We start from the raw sequence: 21,545 nt of genomic DNA on the forward strand, positions 1-21,545 counted from the left end.
AAATTTCTTAAATGATACATGCCTGTCTCTATTTTTTCCCTTCCTTTTTTCAATTTAATCCTTACCCTCTTCCAATCTGGCTTTCTTCACTATCAAATAAAGGAACTGCGTCTAAAAAGTACACTGATGAGAAAAAAGGAATTACAATTATCATTGTTCATGATATGATTATCTGAAAAATTCAAGAGTACAAAATGAAAAACAACTAAAATACATAAAAAATTGAGTAAGATGGCTAAGGGAAAAAAAATAGTTTTCACATACACAACAATTCTGTTACAGGAGAAAAGACTCCATTTACAATAGCAATTTTTAAGAGAACAATGGCCTCAAGGTACTCAGTAAGAAATTCTAAGATCTTAAAATCTTTCAACAGGAAATTCTAAGATCTAAGAAATTCTAGGGCTTTCCAGGTGGTGCTGGTGGTAAAGAACCCACCTGCCAATGCAGGGGATGTAAGAAATGTGGGTTCGATCCCTGGGTTGGGAAGATCCCCTGGAGGAGGGAATGGCAATCCACTCCAGTACTCTTGTCTGGAGAATCCCATGGACACAGGATCCTGGCAGGCAACAGTCCAAAGGGCTGCAAAGAGTCGGACATGACTGAGGTGACTTAGCACAGAGATTCACACAAGAAATTCTAAGACTTATATGAATGGAAAAACGAAGCAGTCTCTCCAAATTCTCTCCTTTCATTCTCTTTCAAAGCCACTCCCCAGCGGTTTTTCCTTCCTACTTTACCTTCAAAATTGTTCTTGTGAGGATCACCAGTGAAATACATATGTGAAGTCCGATGGGGATCTATCCATCATCATCTCTTCGATACTTATGTTAATATAATTTACTCACTCCTTAAATATTTACTCTCGATTTCAGTGATACAAACACTTGGTTTTCCTCTATGTCACTTCATTGGCTATTACTTTTCAGTTTTATTTGCAAGCTTAATCTCTTACTCAGCCATGAAGACATGGAAATCTTAAGCCTAAGCCTTAGCCCTCTTCTCATTCTACCCTTTAGTACATGTCATTCATATCCATGGCCTTAACATCTATAGGTTGGTGGTTCCCAATTTTTTTTTTTTATATACCTTCTGCTTAGAACTCTCAGAGAAGGCAATGGCACCCCACTCCAGTTCTCTTGCCTGGAGAATCCCATGGACGGAGGAGGCTGGTAGGCTCCAGTCCATGGGGTCGCTAAGAGTCAGGCACAACTGAGCGACTTCACTTTCACTTTTCACTTTCATGCATTGGAGAAGGAAATGGCAACCCACTCCAGTATTCTTGCCTGGAGAATCCCAGGGACAGAGGAGCCTAGTGGGCTTCCGTCTATGGGGTCGCACCGAGTCGGACACGACTGAAGCGACTTAGCAGCAGCAGCAGCTTAGAACTCTAACCTTCAAACCGACCGAGCCAATTTTTAAATTCAAAATTTCCCTCCAGACTTCTCAAAGGCCCCTCAGATGCAACATGTCCAAAACCAAAAACATGATTTTCTTCCAGTTTTACTTACCCCCAGTGAATGGTACCAACCATCCACCCACTGAAGATGGGCTAACAAGACACTGAAGCTGAGCTATCAGAGGAGACCAAGGCAGTTACAGTTCACATGAAGAGAATCAGAGAACCAAAGAAGAGAACCAGAGCACCTCAGAGAGAAAATATAGAGTTCTCCTTGGACAAAATAATCAGGGGCTTGGCAAGAACTACTCACAAAGTCTGTTCTCACCAAGAGATTGCAAAAACACAGACCTCAGTCACGGGGAAGAATCTGCCACAGACTGAACACTTCTGATTTGGCTTAAAATATGTTAGGGTTCCAATATCAAGCTGTTTACAGATACAGGCATATCTCATTTTGTTGCGTTTCTCCACTCATCAGATACTCTGTTTCTGCAAAGGGAAGGTTTGTGGCAACCATGCAGTAGCAGTCTATCAGAGCCATTTTTCTGACAGTATTTGCTCACTTTGCTTCCCTGGCTTATATTTGGGGAATTCTCATAATACTTCAACTTTTTATTACTATTACTACATTTGTTACGGTGATCTGTGTTTAGTGATCTTGATGGCACTATTGTAGTTGTGGCAGGGGACCATCAACTATACCCATGTAAGATGTCAAACTTAATACAGCACTTACTATAGTGCTGGTCCAGAACAGATGCCATAACTACACCAAGCTCACTTCTTTGCCTGCTCATAAGCTTCCTCTCTCTTCTTCAAAAATATATTCCCAGTGGCTTCCTATACATTCCCTCCAATTTTCGTTTCTCCTACCAGACTATAAACTCAGTGAAGGCAGATACAGGGCAATCTCATGTAACTGGGTATCCCCCATGACTAGCACCCTACACATAGCTCACCGTTAAACTTCAATTAATATTTGTAAATATAACTAATTTCTTCTGAATCATCTTTAGCTTGCTAATTGATACTGCTGAAATCATTTTTCTCCTGTTTCTGTATGACACAGAAGGCCTTGTTCTCTGAATTGTCACACTGGGTCACCTTATTGAGCTCTCTCTTCATCCTAAGACAGAGAGGTCTGTAGGTGTTAGATCATTACTGGATATTGAGATAGTCTTTTCAGAAACTCAACTGCACCTTGTTCAAGTCTTTCAGATCCAGATAAGGGATGAGGAAAAAGTGCATGCTCACCCTACTGATGGTTCCTCAAGTAAAGGTTTGTACTTGTGGGGAGTAACAATTGATGCTTTAAAAAGAATCTATTAATCACATGTTTAAGGATACATCACTGAGTCTAGGCCTCCCTTTAGGTGGCAAAACAGCCAGTCGTTGGGACCCAGAAAGCCAGCTAACCCCTTAGGCAAGCATGGACTGGAAATATGTTCTTCAGTGGGAATGTCCACAGTTGAAAGATTAAATCCTAGAGGAATTTCCAGAGAACAGAAGCCAGGTAGAGATTTGCTCCTCCTCCCAAAGGCTCCACGCTTGCTTCTGGCCCTGACAACACAGCCCAGTTCCATCTAAGGTAAATCTACAGTCTCTTTCAGTCAAACCCCATACCAGTTCCATCTAAGGTAAATCTACAGTCTCTTTCAGTCAAATCCCAAACCAGTTCTCTGCTGCAGGCAGTCATTTTCATTCTGGTCACCTCTGAACTCCATATGGGTTTTCCAGGTGATGTAGTGGTAAAGAATCCAACTGCCAATGCAGGAGGGGCAAGAGAAGCAGGTTAGGTCCTTAGGTTGGGAATGTCCCCTGGAATAGGAAATGGCACTTCGCTCTAGTATCTTGCCTGGGAAATCCCATGGACAGAAGAGCCTGGCAGGTCACAGTCCATGGGCTCACTAATAGTCGGACACGGCAGCACGCACATACGTGACTCCATCTAGTCTCATCTTCATTGTCTCCAGCAGAAACTTCTCAGAGTTTCTGGAATCTGGATGGCATTCTTCATCCAGGTTCCAGGACTGGTAAAGAAATATAATGATGGGTAAAAGCCAGTCCCCTTTTAATGGGAATTTTAGAAGCAGGAAGTAAATTAAATATGCAGACTTATACTGCCAGCTTAATCCAGAAGCTCAAACATAATTAGACCGTTCCCATCCTGCTTATAATTGATTCTTTACTCCCTTACAGTGATCTTTAATAAATTTGACAAATATAATGAAAATATTTTCTCAGGCAATTTTATTTTTTGATTAGGGCTTAATAACTGCTGTGAGTTCTAAAGGTGAAATCTGTTCTCTTCTTCTCTTGAGCCTAATTTAAGAGTAAGTCACTGTATGACACCTTTCCTACTCGTCCACAGTGACCTTGGCATTACAATACCCCTTATTAAAAGGAGAGGCACTAATATGTAACCTGCCATGTGCATGACTCTCTTTCTCAAATCTAGTTCTTTGTATGATAAGACAAGTTATTCAAGTTCCTCGTTCTCCATTCCTGTATAAGCTGGTAGTTAGGAATTGAGCATACATGCATTATTCAATAATTTATATAAAAAAGGTAATTATGAAAATATCAGATGACAATATTAAATATTTATCAATCTGATATGCCAGAGGCCGTTGATCATACAGGGCCAAGGATACCCCCTCATGCCTTGAGGGCGGCCACTTAGAATCGAATATAAAGGAGAAAAGAAGTGGTTTAACACACAGAATGGGACATTGTCCAAGTTAAATGAGTTTGTGCTCTTCAATTAATCATCTCACACACAGGATGGAAGGAGGCTCCATTTGTTGGATTGCCTATTACATGCAATTACTTGTATATCTGTAACTCAATCCACTTTAAACATTATTTGATACACACTGAAGCAGATCCTGATAAACAGAAGTTGATGTTAACTATCCAGTTAGCTAAGAAATGAATAATATCGAGATGAAATCACTTCCCTCCATGAGCATAAAGCTCAAACGGCCAGAATAGAAATATGCAGGCATGGTCTGCATGGATCTCTCTGACTGTGTATGATTTACAATCACCAGTAAGTGAGTCAGGAGAGAAGGAATATTGGATTTCCTAAGTACCTTAAGATATCCTTTCAGGAGCAGGGAAAAAGCCAAAGTGTCAGTTCCATTAAAATAATTACATCTCAAGTACGCACTTTTACCTCAAGGCTTAAGATATGAGTATTTCTTTAATATCTTTAATACGTTCAAATTTTTATAATCTGTTAGGCAAATTGACATTTCATTATATATGCTATTTGTAGAATAAAATAACAGTATAATTTTAAAATCAATATATACAGTACATAGAGCAATCTCTAAGAGGAGCCTGAGTTATTGCAAATGTATGAGCTATTCCCATGAAGGAAAAAGATGGAAAGCCCTTTCCCATTTGCATTTATAAAGGCTGCGTGACTTCTTTAAATATATACACTGATGCCAACAGAGCCATCAGAAATCAATAAATCACATTCTCGAATGCTGTAAAATATCTGACACACGCATTCATTTTCCCAGTCCAAAATTCTCTGCAAAAGGGACTGTGTAAATGTTCCATTTTGGTTTAATGACATTCTCCACAGTTAAAATTATGTGCATTATTGCCAGCGAGTTCAAAAACCTGAAGAGCACAAAGCTAGATCGGGTTTTAAAGAGCCTACATAGTATATATCCTTCAGTGGCCCATCATTCAATAGACATAAGTACACAGAACCAAATGGGGAGTTAGGTAAGAATGGATTGAAATACTGCAATTACCATTTGGACAAAAAAAAATAATAGGCATAATTTATTTAGAAGCAGCTGGGGGAAAGTCCTGTAAGTATTTGGAGAGATAGTCTGATAGCCTGATGCCACAGAATGGAGGCAAAGATGAGCATCACTTAAAAATGATACAGATGACAGAAATGACAACCATCTATTCATCAGTGATGTTCAATCTGAAAGTGTAATAAAAACCTAAATACGACTCCACTTTAGTTGACATTTATTCTACCAGCTGCCATATATTTTAAAAAGGTCATAGAAGTGCCCTACCTAGATGTCATTTATAAAGTACAAATTCTTAAAGAAAGAAGGGATCTGTTATGTACAATCAAGAAGGTTCTAAAAATTCTCCAAGCACATCTTGCAGAGAGCTAAGCAAAAAAGCCATGTCTGAAATAAACCCAAGCACTGAATTTAATAAGCCAGCATGGGGACTGAACAAGAACTAGCTAGCTACAGTTCTACCTGTTCCCCGGCACTAAACAGTGCTGCCCTGGCCCGCCCCTTCTTTCCTTTTTTTTTTTTTTTTTTTTTGCAATTTTATTTACTTATTTTTGGCTGTGCTGGATCTCCGTTGCTGTGCGGGCTTTTCTCTAGCTGCAGCAAGCAAGGCTTACTCTCCAGTTGTGGTGTGCGGGCTTCTCATTGCAGTGACTTCTCTTGTGGAGCACAGGCTCCAGGGCGCGGGGGCTTCAGTATTGCAGGTTCCAGAGCACAGGCTCCACAGCTGTGGCGCACAGGCTTAGCTGCTCCGCGGGCTGTGGGGTCCTCCCGGATCAGGGACTAAACCACGGCTCCTGCGTTAGCAAGTGGATTCCCCACCACTGAGCCACCAGGGAAGCCCCATTTCTTTCTTTGTGTTTATCTCTGAACCAAAATGCTGTGGCCAAGGAGATGACAGTTGACTCCTGTGTTTTCCCAAACCAGATTATACTGAAAGTGTGTTATTCTGAGACTGTTCTTTCAACAACATGTCTTTCTTAACCTTTAACCCACATTATCCTTTCCCTGAGACCTCCACCCACACCAGCCCCCCTGACCTAACTTTTCTCCCTATGGAGCCTGGACTCCATAATCAGTTGCCCCAACAAGCATCTCACAAGTCCGCTAAAATCTTTCAGCTCCTTTTTAAATCTTCAACAGCTCTGGCAAAACTCAACTGCTGGCTCCAAGCTAAATGGACCACTATCTAGCAGTGTTGAGTGGAAAACACAGAAGTCGACCAAGGATGTCTGCCATCATCTACACTCAAATAGGGCCCCCATGTTGGTCAGCAAGCACTTTTCTCCAGGACGAATTCACAGGACGATCCATCCAGCTGCTTTCCAAAGCTCTTTCAGTCAGTCAGTTCAGTCGCTCAGTCATGTCCGACTCTTCGCGACCCCATGAATCGCAGCACGCCAGGCCTCCCTATCCACCACCAACTCCTGGAGTTCACCCAGACTCACGTCCATCGAGTCAGTGATGCCATCCAGCCATCTCGTCCTCTGTCGTCCCCTTCTCCTCCTGCCCCCAATCCCTCCCAGCATCAGAGTCTTTTCCAATGAGTCAACTCTTCACATGAGGTAGTCAAAGTACTGGAGTTTCAGCTTTAGCATCATTCCTTCCAAAGAAATCCCAGGGCTGATCTCCTTCAGAATGGACTGGTTGGGTCTCCTTGCAGGCCAAGGGACTCTCAAGAGTCTTCTCCAACACCACAGTTTAAAAGCATCAATTCTTCAGCGTTCAGCTCTCACATCCATACATGACCACAGGAAAAACCATAGCCTTGACTAGACGGACCTTTGTTGGCAAAGTAATGTCTCTGCTTTTGAATATGCTATCTAGGTTGGTCATAACTTTCCTTCCAAGGAGTAAGTGTCTTTTAACCAAAGCTCTTTAACTCTCAAGAAACCCCGAATCCTCTAGTTTCTCAGTAGACAAACCACCACCCAGCTGAAAACCACTCAATTTACACCATACAGTCTCACAGTCATGTTCAACTCTCTGGCAACCCTATGGACTGTAGGCCACCAGGCTCCTCTGTCCATGGAATTCTCCAGGCAAAAGTACTGGAGTGGGTAGCCATTCATTCCCCTCTGGCGGAATCTTCTTGATCCAGGAACAGAACTCGGGTCTCCTGCATTGCAGGCAGATTCTTTACCATCTGAGCCACCAGGGAAGCACTGTACCCTTCACTTTCAGTTATTTCTTCACTCCATACTTCATGATCATCTTCTCTCTGAGCTCAGAAATTACCTCTCTCTTTTTTCCCCTTAAACCAGCTTCTTCAACAAGAAGTCTATCCCTTTCCATCTATTCTAAGACTTGGGGCCATAAATCAAATCCTTACTCTTCTATCTTCAATTTCTTCTGTGAACTGCCTCAATTTTTAGGACAAAATCATGTTTAAGTCCACCCCAGCTTTAAAAATACAGCAATACTTTGCTATTCTCAACTGCACAATAAATAGTACCTAAAAGGAATGTTCTATTTCTCCTTCTCCCTCAAATCCAATTACCAAGTCATGATGATTTTATTTCTAATGTCTGTATTGGGCAGAAGCCCCCCCCCCACCTCCTGAATTCATAGGTTGAAGCCCTAATTGAAGCCCTAACCATATACTTGGAGACAGGGCCTTCAGAAAGGTAAACGCGTGTGTGCTAAGTGGCTTCAGTCGTGTCTGACTCTTTGCAATGCTATGGACTGTAGATCTCCTGGCTCCTCTGTCCATGGGGTTCTCCAGGCAAGAATACTGGAGTGGGTGGCCATGCCCTCCTCCAGGGGATCTTCCCAACCCAGGGATTGAACCCATGTCTCTTATCTCTCCTGCATTGGCAGGCAGGTTCTTTACCACTAGTGCCACCTGGGAAGCCCCCTTCAAAGAGGTAATGAGGGTTAAATCAGGTCATACTGGTGGGGCCCTAATGCAGAATGAGGGATGTCTTTATAAGAAGAGAAAGTGACATCACAGATTGGGGGATGCTATGCAAAGAAAAGGACAAGTCAAGGTACATATAAAAGGAAGCTATCTACAAGCCAAAAGAGCAGAGAGGCCCAGGGAGACTCCAAGAATGCCAGCACCTTGATCTTGGACTTGCAGCCTCCAGAACTGGGAGAAAACAAATTGCTATTTTTAAGTCACCTAGTCTCTGGTATTTTGTTAACAGCAGCCCTAGCAAACTAATACACTGTCTTCTGAATAAGGCCCCTCCTTTCCATTCTACAATACAGTGGCTTTGGCTAAAATTCTTATTTATCAGACATGTTAAACTAGCCTTTTAAGTGGCTTCCCAGGCTATAGTCATTCATTCATTCAGAAAACATTTACTGAGCACTCACTCCAGGCCTGGAAAATCCCATGGATGGAGGAGCCTAGTAGGCTGCAGTCCATGGGGTCGTGAAGAGTCAGACAGGACTGAGTGACGTCACTTTCACTTTTCACTTTTATGCATTGGAGAAGGAAATGGCAACCCACTCCAGTGTTCTTGCCCGGAGAATCCCAGGGACGGGGGAGCCTGGTGGGCTGCCATCTATGGGGTCGCACAGAGTCAGACACGACTGAAGCGACTTAGCAGCAGCAGCAGCAGCACTCCAGACCAGGCACAGTGAGGAGGAGAAATAGAGCCACTTTGCCCTGGGGCTGTTAATTTCCATGGGGAAAGACAAAAGAACAAATACGTAAACAAGTTAGTCACAGACTTTAAAGTGCAGGAAAGGAAACACAGAAAACTTAGAAAACAACCAGAGATAGTACTTTAGATGGGAGGAGAGAGAAGAAAAGCCCTTGTGAGGAGCTGATGTTGAGACTTGGTGGAAAATGAGGTGGCCTTACCAAACGATGCTGGGAAAGCATTTCTGGCAGAGCTGAGGGACAGCAAAAGGCTGAGGCATCAGGCACAGGAGGGAAGACAGTGTGGCTACGTGGTACCCAGATGGAGAGCATGGGATCTCCCCTCTACCGTGCTTCGCTCCTCCAATAGAGCTTTCTCTGTAACACAAATCTAACAATAGCACGCTCCAAATGTAAAATCTTGGTATGTTCTACATTGCTTACTGACCTATGAGGCCTTTTTTAAAAGCTCACTCCACCTACCTTTCTAGCCTCAACTTTCTCCCCTCAGCTGTCTCAAATTACGTGTGGACAGACACCATATGCTTCTCTGTCTGTCCTGGCCGCAAGGGAGCATGATGTAGGAGAACATCACCTTGGGGGTGGACAAATCTGTGTTCATATTCTGGTGTCCATGTTTTTATTTGGAAGAGGCTGGGTAAGACCTTTTCTTTCCTTATCCTCAGTTTCCAGGTATATAAGACAGGAACACAGACTCTTTGAGAGCTGCTGTCAGGACTAGTAACCATCTCTGTGGGAGGCCTGGCACTGCAGGCAATCAGTATTATTACTGGTACGCATGGTTTCCTTTGCTAGGAATGCCCGCCTTACTTCTTAACCTGGGAAACTTCCTCCATCATTTTGGACCTTGTTCAACAATACCTTCTCTTGAACTCTTCTCTAACTCCCACAGACAGGATATAACCACCTCCTCTATGTTCCCTTTGGACTTCACTGGTAGCTCAGCTGGTAAAGAATCCACTTGCAATGCAGGAGACTCCCATTCGATTTCTGTGTTGGGATGGTTCCCTGGAGAAGGGATAGGTTACCCACTTCCAGTATTCTTGGGCTTCCCGATGGCTCAGGGGTAAAGAATCCACCTGCAATGCAGGAGACCTGGGTTCAATCCCCAGGTTGGGAAAAGCCCGTTGAGGAGGGCATGTCAACCCACTCCAATATTCTTGCCTGGAGAATCCCCATGGGCAGAAGAGCCTGGTGGGCTACAGTCCATGGGGCCTCAAAGAGTCAGACATGACTGAATGACTAAGCGCAGCAAATGTCCCCTTAGCACAATGCATATGCTACCACCACAGCATTGTTCTCACCTACAGGCTTTTCTCTCTCTCTTCTCTAACCATTACTTCTCTCAGGATATGAACTGTAAGTATTAACATCTGTATCATCAATGCTTTCCCAGGCAGCACTAGTAGTAAAGAACTACCTGCCAATGCAGGAGACATAGACATACGGGTTTGATGCCAGGGTCAGAAAGATTCCCTGGAGGACAGCATGGCAACCCACTCCAGTATTCTTGCCTGGAGAATCCCAGGGACAGAGGAGCCTGGTGGGCTACAGTCCACAGGGTCACAAAGAACTGGACACAACTGAAGCGACTTAGCATGCACGCACAGGTTACATAAACGTTGGTTGAATGAATGGACCATATATCCTTCCCCAAACCACTAGAATTGGCTTTCCATCCATATCATTCTACTTTCTCAAAGGGTGTGTCAGTCAGGAACCCAGCAGGCACAGGTGACTCATTCAAGTTAGCATTCTTCAAAGACAGCAGATTAAACGGACTATTTATAAAGATGTGGGCAGGATGTAGCCAAACCACGGAGGATAGTGCAATAAGCCAGAGCAAATGATGTGGGCAAGTATTTGACCTGAAGGGTGAGGGGAGAAGGGAGTGACTGGAACTTGGAGAGGGATGTGTGGCACAGACCTTCTGATAGAAGCTGGTCAATGGATGTGGCCTCTATTGTCCATGAAGGGCAGGTGAGGGGCTCAGTCTCACTCTGCTTCCTCCCCTGCTGGGGCATCCCAACAGCTGAAACCAATTAAGAGTCCAGGAGCCTTCTCATCCTCCTCCTGAGTGATTCAGGCCAGAAGCATATATTAACATGGGCCTCTGAGAGAAGTTGTGGAGGGACTCATGATGGTGCAGAGTGGGATCACGCAGCCCAGTGGGGTAAGGTGAGTGACTGTATGGAGGGGAGACCTGGAGAGGGGAGACACAGCAGGTCGGGGGCCACCTTCACAGAAGGGGCCCAATGAGCAGTGTGAGGGAGGGGTCAAGCAGAAGGGAAAGGTGCAGGGGAGGTGGGGAGGTGGGCAGTCATGGAGAGTGAGAGCCTCAGGCTGGCAAGGAGGCCATTCCCATGGGGAGGTAAGGTGGCCAAGATGGAAGACTGACTGACTTCCAGGAGGTTCATGGACTATTTAGAAATATTGAGAGTAACAGAACACTGTCAGTGTTGGACAGCTATATAAAGGGACAAAGCTAGGATAAACCAGGAGGCATTAGGTTAGTTTATAAGCATTAGTGTGAATTCACAGTTTACAAGCTATAGAGATGCATGTAGAAATAAATGTAAATGGAAACTGTTTTACAGTTATGGACTGTGAATAGGCTCATACTCTTTCTCCTGTAAGATGTGCCTTGTCACCAAGACACAGAAGGTCGTCACACACACAAACATGCACATACATGTATGAATGCACGCATTCCTGCATATACAGACCTGCATATATTTCATAAGTCTGTCCCAGATCTGGGAGCAGCCATACCTCAACAGCAAAGAACATAGGTATAGTGAGATCTTGATTTCTAAATACTACCTTCCAGTAAAGGGAACTAAGGTTCCTTGGAGAAGGGGTGCATTCCAGGGCTGGGGCAGGCAAAGTATAAGATGAGACTGGAACAATTCCATGTGTTTCAAAGTAATGAGATATTCAAAGAGTGATGGAGACACTTTAGAAGACAGAGGAACCAGCTTGAACAGGCTCCTAGTGACCAAATGTGGACAGCTGAGCATAATAACCTGCTAAAAAACTAGGGAACAATGAAGAAACCACAGAGATAGGAGTAAGTAGAAAACTGACAGGCTGAAGAGGAACAGGATTAAAAGGAAGTCCTTACAAAATACTATTTAATTACAAAGAAAAAATAAGTAATGTTACCCTGGAGAAGCCTTGGGGGATACATTTTAATAGAATGTTCAAGTGATCAACATCAGTATCAGGAGAAATCAAATTTGTGCCAGCTCATAGGTGCAAGGAGAACACATCATCATTTGTCATATTCCTCCTCCTGATAAAATCTGAATCTGATCACTAGGAAACATCACACAAACTAACATTGGCTTATAATCTTCAAAAGTGTCAAAATCACAAAGTCAAGGGAAGACTGAAGAACTATTCCAGAATGAAGGAGACTAAAAAGATATGACAACTAAATACAATGACAGATTTGATACTAAAAGGATCTTGTTACTAAAAGTGACATTACTGGGACAGGTGGCTAAACGTGAATAGAGTCTAAGAATTACAAAGTAAGAATCATAAATGCCAGTTTTCTGATCTTGATTGGCTACACTGTGCTTATGTAAGAGGATGCCCTTGCTTGCAGGAAAAACAAAACAAAACAAAACAAAAACAGGCTTAAAGTCGTAATATATTGGGGACAGGGGGTCTGATGGATAATGAGGCTTGAAACTTCTCTACTATATTTTTAAGTCTTCTAATAGTTTGTTATTATTTCAAAGCCATGGTTTTTCCAGTAATCATGTATGGATGTGACAGCTGAGGACCATAAAGAAGGCTGAGTACAAAATAATTGATACTTTTGAATTGTGGTGCTGGAGAAGATTCTTGAGAGTCCCTTGGACTGCAAGGAGATCAAACCAGTCAATCCTAAATGAAATCAATTCTGAATATTCATTGGAAGGATCGATGCTGAAGCTCCAATATCTGGCCAGCTGACACGAAGAACTCACTCATGGAAAAAGACCCTGATGCTGGGAAGACTGAAAGCAGCAAAGCGGGCGACAGAGGATGAGATGATTGGATGGCATCACTCACTCAACGGACATGAGTTTGAGCAGACTCTTGGAGATGGTGAAGGGCAGGGAAGCCTGGTATGCTGCAGCCCCAGGGTGACAGAGAATTGGACACGACTTAGCGACTGAACAACAACAGCAAAATTAAAAACAAAGGAAGACAGAGGCATTGTTCTTGCTGATGCAGTAGTCCATATATACATTAGTCTCTACAGACAGCCTCCTGGAGCAAAGCAGAGAAAAGGAGGCAGAGAGTGGATCTAAAGGAATGAAGGAAAGATGTCCCCCTTACCCCCTGTGACCTCCTAAAGTCCATTTGACACTGCTGCCCGCACATAATCTCCTCATTGATGATCTCACAGATTTGCTATTTTCTATCTATTCCCTGGCTGCCCCCCATACCCTTTGTAATATGCACTTCCTCACAAATATGTCTTTTTCTGGAATGATTATATCTCACAGTATCATCAAATCCCATAGCTGACACTATAATCTACGTAGATTGTAATCATTAATTACATTTTCTCCAGTTAAAAAACTTGATCACATAATCATTTCTGGACATTTCCTGTAATAGAAGCATCTCAACCCAACACGTTAGAAATAAAACTCCATACCTACCCCATTACAGGGAACAACGATAGTTGACATCCCCCTCAAACCCCTATTGCACAGCCTCTAACAGAACTTCCTAAAAACCAAATTTCTAAAGTATTCCTGAATTCCTCACAGTGCACCATTTTACTTTTGGAGATGATGAGCACTCTAAAGTTCAAGATTAGGCCTGGCTGCTTTAAACCAATTTGAATATTCCATTTCCCCCCAGCTAGAGTCATTGTTTAAGTGGACAGGTGATCCATATAGTACCTTAGGTACTATATGAGTCATATAGTGACTCTTAGGTCTTGTTTTTGAAATACTAGGACAGAAGTATCAATATGTAATAGGAAGGAAAGGCGCAGGGCACAACTTATGAAGGAATGACACAGTCCAAGGACACAACATAAACCAATTAAAATCAAATGGGTCCAAGATGGCAGACAAGCAGACTTTGACTAGACTTTGATCCTCAATCAGCAAGCTAAACGACACACCCAGAGGCTTCAGGACAGTTCCAAAACACTAGCAAAAGACCAAGGAGTGGGCCCAATTCCTGGAAATCTCCATCCCTTCCCCAAAATAGTTGGAATAACCCTCCCACTCATTAGCATATGAAATTACCCAGCCCATAAAAACCAACCACAGCACATTTCAAGGCCGCCAGATTCTGCCCTCTGCGATGGCTCATACTCTCTCCTGACTCACCCTCTGCAGTGGCCCTTACTCTCTCTGTGGAGTGTGCTTCTCCCTGAATCTGAAGAAATCCACGTATTACCTATCCCTTTGTCTATCACTAAATTCCTTCTGTGATGAGGCATCAAGAACCTGAGCTCCATTATGTCCTGAAACCAGTACCGTGGGTTTGGGCTGGAAGGCAATGGCACCCCACTCCAGTACTCTTGCCTGGAAACTCCCATGGATGGAGGAGCCTGGTGGGCTGCAGTCCATGGGGTCGCTAAGGGTCGGACACAACTGAGCGACTTCACTTTCACTTTTCACTTTCATACACTGGAGAAGGAAATGGCAACCCACTCCAGTTCTCTTGCCTGGAGAATCCCAGGGATGGGGGATCCTGGTGGGCTGCTGTCTATGGGGTCGCACAGAGTTGGACATGAATGAAGCAACTTAGCAGCAGCAGCAGCAAGTCCTGACCACGTGGGTTTGTGTCTCACCCTGGATTTTGGCTGGGTTGGAGTCCCAGCATATGGGTTCAAGTCCCAATCTGAGGTAAACACAAACAGCTTCAAATATGTTCCCTAAGAATGTGAACCAAGAGAAAAACACCAAGTTTTTAAAAATTCAGGTAGCCATCTTACCACAAAGGGATTCAAGTTTAGAATAGTGCCAACTACAAGGGAAAAGATTTTTTAAATGAATTCTTTAAACACAGTTAAACTGGTCGGTGATAACTGAATCCTTGGACTAACAAGTAGAAGCCTACTCCAACCTCCATCTTACAATTACCTGAGCCAATAAATCCCCTTTATATTTAAGTAAGTTTGAGTTCAGTTTTCTGTTAATTGCAGCATAACATGTGTGAGGTAAAATTAAAATAAACTAGATGTGACAAGGTTATAAAACAACTAGGAATATGTAAAATACGTAATCTAAGATAAACAGTCCTCTAGAAAAAGAAAGGAAAAGTACAAACATGGAAAAAAAAAAATACCAGAAAGGCTGGCTTAATGGTAAATGGGGAACCCAGCCTCCCTTAGTTTAAAGGTGTCATAATGAATTACACTTTGGCTTCACATGGCCCAGAATAGGAGAGCCTGTAGGACTGCTTCAGGGGAGAACTCGGGCAGTAACCTGGGCAGTCAACGGAAGAAGACAAGAAAGCCGAGAATTTCAAATTTTGTAAAAATATGTGAAATCAGGCTTTCATACAAGTGAAATTTCACATAACTGCACTACCTTCCACTGACTCAAGTAAATCTGTGTAATCAGATTCACATCTCCATGCCTTTCCTACTCCTTCTGGCCTAGAAAATGGTGATGTTCACCTCCTTTTGGATTTTTATAAACTGAACAGAAATAGAGCAGTTTTGGAAGCTTGTTGCATTCAGTTGCCTGTTCCTTGCTGCTGGGAGAAAGGGCTGAGCTCAGCTCCAGCAGAGCAGAGACACAGTTCTCAATTTCTCAATGTCGAATGTGGATGGGGCCACAGAGTCTTCCTGTCCTCCCAAATAACCCTAGATAGTATCTCCAGTTGCCTCCAGACCTTCTACAAACCCATCCCACAGGCAGTGTCATTTACTCCCACTCTTCAGGGTTGAAATATGCAGGGAGTTCAGTCCTTTCATTTCTTCTCCAAGGCCTAATGTCTTAGGTCAGACTCTTAAACTCTCTTTTTTTTAATTAATTTTTTATTGAAGGATAATTGCTTTATAGAATTTTGTTTTTTTGTAAAACCTCAACATCAATCAGCCATAGATGTACATATATCCCCTCCCTTCTGAACCTCCCTCCAATTTCCCTCCCCACCCCACCCCTCTAGGTTGATACAGAGCCCCTGTTTGAGTTTCCTGAGCCACACTGCAAATTCCCATTGGCTATCTATTTTACGTATGGCAATGTAAGTTTCCATGTTACTTTTTCCATACATCTCACCCTCTCCTCCCCTCTCCCCATGTCTGTAAGTCTATTCTCTATGTCTGTTTCTCCACTGCTGCCCTGTAAGTAAATTCTTCAGTACTATTTTTCCAGATTCTATATATGCATTAGAATATAATATCTTTTTCTTTCTGACCTACTTCACTCTATATAAAAGGTTTCAGGTTCATCCACCTCATTAGAACTGACTCAAATGTGTTCCTTTTTATGGCTGAGTAATATTCCATTGTGTATATGTACCACAACTTCTTTATCCATTGATCTGTCAATGGACATCTAGGTTGCTTCCATGTGCTAGCTGTTGTAAATAGTGCTGCAATGAACAATGGGATACATGTGTCTTTTTCAATTTTGGTTTCCTCACGGTATATGCCTAGGAGTGGGATTGTTGGATCCTATGGTGGTTTTATTCCTAGTTTTTTAAGGAATCTCCATACTGTCTTCTACAGTGGCTGTATCAATGTACATTTCTACCAACAGTGCAAGAGCATTCCCTTTTCTTCACACTCTCCAGCATTTAATGTTTGTAGACTTTTTGATGATGGCCATTCTGACCCATGTGAGGTGATATCTCATTGTAGTTTTGATTTGAATTTCTCTAATAAGGAGCGATGTTGAGCATCTTTTCATGTGTTTCCTAGCCATCTGTATGTTTGTTTAGGTCTTTTTCCCATTTTTTTATTGGGTTGTTTGTTTTTCTGATATTGAGTTGTATGAGCTGCTTGTATATTTTGGAAATTAATCCTTTGTCAGTTGTTTCATTTGTTACTATTTTCTCCCATTCTGAGGGCTGTCTTTTCACTGTGTTTATAGTTTCCTCTGCTGTGCAAAAGTTTTTAAGTTTAATCAGGTCCCACGTGTTTACTTTTGTTTTTATTTCTGTTACTGTAGGAGGTAGATCATAGACGATCTTGCTTTGATTTATGTCATCCCTAAGGACACAAAAGAACTGTACACAGAAAATTATAAGACACTAATGAAAGAAATCGGGGGCTTCCCTGGTGGCTCAGAGGTTAAAGCGTCTGCCTGGAATGCAGGAGACCCGGGTTCGATCCCTGGGTCTGGAAGATCCCCTGGAGAAGGAAATGGCAACCCACTCCAGTACTCTTGCCTGGAGAATCCCATGGAGGGAGGAGCCTGGTTGGCTACAGTCCATGGGGTCGAAAAGAGTCGGACACAACTGAGCGACTTCACTTTCACTTTCACTTCAATGAAAGAAATCAAGGACAACATATAGAGAAATATTCCGTGTTCCTGGATGGGAAGAATCAATATAGTGAAAATGAATATACTACCAAATGCAATCTACAGATTCAATGTGATCCCTATCAAATTACCAATGGTATTTTTCACAGAAGTAGAACAAAAAAATTCCACAATTCATATGGAAATTTGAAATATGGAAAATTGAAACTTCCATATGGAAATTGTGAAATATGAATTTCACAATTTCATATGGAAACACAAAAGACCCCGAACAGCCAAACCAGTCTTGAAAATGAAGAATGGAGCTGGAGGAATCAACCTTCCTGACTTCAGGTTATACTACAAAGCTACAGTCATTAAGCCAGTATGGTACTTGCACAAAAACATAAATATAGACCAATGGAACAAGGTAGAAAGCCCAGAAATAAACCCATGCACCTATGATTACCTTATTTTTGACAAAGGAGGCAAGAATATACAATGGGGCAAAGACAGCCTCTTCAATAAATGGTGCTGGGAAAACTGGACAGCTACATGTAAAAGAATGAAATCAGAACACTGCCTAACACCATACTCAAAGATAAACTCATAATGGATTAAAGACCTAAATGTAAGAAACTATAAAACTCTTAGAGGAAAACACAGGCAGAACACTAGATGACATAAATCAAAGCAGACTCTTAATCTCTTATCTCAACTACTGTCTTTATCTCTTATCCAGTCTCCCTGGGTCTTATCTTTCTGCCAGTCCAATACATTATTTACAGGGCTACTGGCTTCTAAGAGAAAATAAGGACTGACTTTATTTATTCTTTGGATCTTCTTCTCCTGCCCTAGGTCCAGGCATTAAAATATTTACTTAAATTATTTTATGTATGCTGCTTCTCATTTGAGAAATCTCTTGAGTACCCCCTGGTTTCAGAAAAAGCTAAAGAGTTGATTCTGCAACCAGGTGATCCAGGTTGTAGACCACACTGCCCTTTAGCACAGTATCCTACCATACACACAGCAGGTCTTTGTAAATGACAAGCTCTCCTTCTGTAAAATGCACTTTCTCTTGATGCTACTTCCAAAACACCTTCAAGGTGCAAGTTAAGCATCTGTTTCATCATAAAATTTTCTTCAGTACTACTTTCAAATTAAAGTTCTTCACCCTCTCTGCCTTCTGAGGACTTTCTTTATACTTCTATTTATGTGACTCTCCCTGGTCTTATACTAAATTTCCCATAGATCTATGCAGTTATCAGACGTCTTTCCTAGTAAACAGGAAGCTATATTTCAGGATAAGCTTGTCTTTCTCCTCCACCTGCTATTCCTCTGCAAGATTTATTCTTGAAGCCTCTGTATTTAGCAAAGTAATAATACATGCTCTGTAAATATTTCTTGAATACATAATTTCCCACTGAACTACCTGTTCTTTGAGGACAGATAATCATGCCTTATTCATTTATATGCCTCACAGTGACTGGAAAACACTGAGTAACAGAAACTGCTACAGGTTGGTTTAAATATTAGACTTATTCAGAGTGGCCTTCTGGGTTACTGAAATACTTGGCAATCCTAAGACAATCTGTCATTTCTTCATTGCAAAAAGATGTGAGTATTTTATATATGCTGAATCTCATTCTAGCAACAGGAGGTAGAACTGTAAACAAGATAAACTGCACATACCTTGAAGTGGAGGGAATAGTTGTATAGCTAATAAGTTCACTGTCCCCCAAATAAATAAAGTTTTTCTAAATACCTGAACGCAATGCTCAGTCATACCAACTTGAAACCCAGGAATTATCAGCCACTTCTCCCGAAATCCTGCTTCAAGTGTTATTTGGCAAAATGTAAACTTGCTGCCCCTGGATGTGATGATGACTGTGATGATGGCAGCAGTGGGGACTGGTGATGGTGACTGCATCATCCTATTCCTTTTCCCTTGTAGCTCAGCTGGTAGAGAATCTGCCTGCAATGCAGCAGACCTGGGTTTGATCCCTGGGTCTGGAAGATCCCCTGGAGAAGGAAATGGCAACCCACTCTAGTACTCTTGCCTGGAGAATCCCAAGGACAGAGAAGCCAGGCAGGCTACAGTCCATGGGGTCGCAAGAGTTGGACACAACTTAGCAGCTAAACCACATTCCTTTTCAAGTTCAATGCTATTCCTCAAATTCAAGCCCTCACTTTGCCTTCTGGAACAACTAAAATGACTTTCTAACAACCCTTTCCACTTTCATGCTTCCCATCTCTAACATTCCCTTTTCAGTATTGCCAGAATAATTTTCTTAAGAAGTAGTGATCTTATTACACAGCTCTGCTCAAAAGTCCTCAATGGCTTTGCATTGCAAACACAGCAAGAACACCGTTCAGACTTCTTAGCCTTATACTCAAAGCATCTTCTAAAATCGACTTCTAATTTGTCATTCCAGACCCATTGGTATTGCTGTTCCTATAATCCAGACTCCGCTCACAATTCACTTTTGATTTTGTATATTTGAATCTTTCACATAAAACACATCTCCACCTATTTCATTCAAATTCTGCCTCTACTTCTAGGCCCAATTCCAGGATCTTGAATTTGTCTGTGATTTTTTTTCCCTTCTACATATAAAAGTTCAATTTACTTTGTGCTTTTCTCTCTATGTTCACCTGTTTCTAACTCATATTTTCATTATTTAGGATTATAGCTTCTGTATCCAACTTGAGTGTATTTAATCACTGATTGAATAAATATGTAATAGGCACTTACTGTATTTCTGTTATTCAAAAGCACCAAATATTTATTATATTCAGAATATTGAATAAATTTCAAACAAAAATGCACAAAAATCAAAACAGTATTTTTCTAAAATGAACAATAATATCCACCAAATAGATACAAAAGAATGGTAGAAAACAGCAGCTCATCAAATTTTAAGTATGTATGAAAAAGTTGGTAAGTTAGAAGAAAAGAGAATCAAATAAAAAGCTAAGAATATTTGTTCAAAATAATATGGAAATATTGAATCAACCTTGCCCATATCAATTTATGGATGTGTCTCTAGTTTTGAGATGCAAATTTATAAACACATGCATAATATGTCCATCAACTGGGAACTACATACAGTGTCAACTCTTATTGAAATGAAAATTGCAAGGAAATGTTTCCTTAGTTACCATTTAATAATTTTTGTGAAATTTAATAAAAGTTTATGTGATGAAATATTCTTTTTCTTTTCAAAGCAAACAGCTTTAGAAGATGATTGATGCCTGCTATTATGAGTCTATATTTGTACTTCCTTATTTTAGAAGCTTTTCAAAAATACAAAAATACACTGAAAGCATTTCCAGTTCAACTAAATATAAAGATAAAACGTGATTATTTATAGGCAATCATATTCATGATGATAGACTTTCAGAAGCCAACTCCAAACATAAATTTTAAATGCTTTTTGGAAAGAGTTGAGAATGAAAACATTTACATAATTTCTTAGAAACCCTGGCTTTTTATTGCTGCACTTCAATATTCCCTCAGGGCAAAGGAGCAGCTACTTCAAAGATTTATTTGATAATGGAACCTTTGATTTCTTTGTTTTTCCTTCCCAATGTGGGTAGGTCTGTTGTTTCCACTCTATGGCAATGTGCTATATTTTAAAATTTGAATTGGCTCACTAGTGATAATAAAAAATGAGTCTGTTTTGGCAGATTAAGCAAACACACCAATGCCAGCAATAAGTATATAAGTTACATAAATATACTAGACTATTACAAAACCATCCACTCAGGTATCAGTCATCTTCGATAACAGACCTGCCACTTCATAATGATATAACTGGTAACTGATATCAAATGTCTGAAACTTCTACTTACCTGCCTATCCACTTCTGGGAGCAAAAGCAGGAGGTACTGTTGAAAATGCTGAGGTAAGGAAGCAAATGTATGTTTATTTATTAATGCCCTCAAGTTAGTGTTGACAAGAATAGATCCCGGGGTTTCTATGTCAATGTCCTCAGCTTTGGTCCATTTCAAGTGTCCTGTGATAAATAAGCAAGAGGTATGAATTCACTATAGATTGGGAAAACATACACCTGTACACACACAAAAAATGTATACTGAAGGTATAAATATATTCAATAATATACTTAATTGTGTCTCTTTTCAGAGTGACATTTCAGAAGAAAATCTCCAAAGCTTCTTTGCATTTCTATCTTGCCTTAGTTGCCTTTAATTTTCATAATGTCTACTTCACTCAATACCATCTGTTTATTTAACCCAACATAGCACCAGGTCTAGATAAAGTTGATAAAGATATCTGGAATGCA

At 41.4% G+C, this 21,545-nt stretch overlaps 1 protein-coding gene across 4 annotated transcripts in view; it reads right to left on the minus strand.

Annotated features, from left to right (window-relative positions):
* ASXL3 (ASXL transcriptional regulator 3) overlaps positions 1-21,545 on the minus strand; it is a 192,274-nt gene that overhangs the window by 50,971 nt on the left and 119,758 nt on the right. For all 4 annotated transcript variants that reach the window (XM_061399647.1, XM_061399648.1, XM_061399650.1 and 1 more), the window contains exon 8: positions 21,094-21,257. In XM_061399647.1, coding sequence (XP_061255631.1) covers positions 21,094-21,257 — 164 coding nt within the window. The remainder of the gene's footprint in view (positions 1-21,093; positions 21,258-21,545) is intronic.

This window comes from Bos javanicus, chromosome 24 (genome assembly GCF_032452875.1).
Source record: "Bos javanicus breed banteng chromosome 24, ARS-OSU_banteng_1.0, whole genome shotgun sequence".
NCBI classification, from domain to species: Eukaryota; Metazoa; Chordata; class Mammalia; order Artiodactyla; family Bovidae; genus Bos; species Bos javanicus.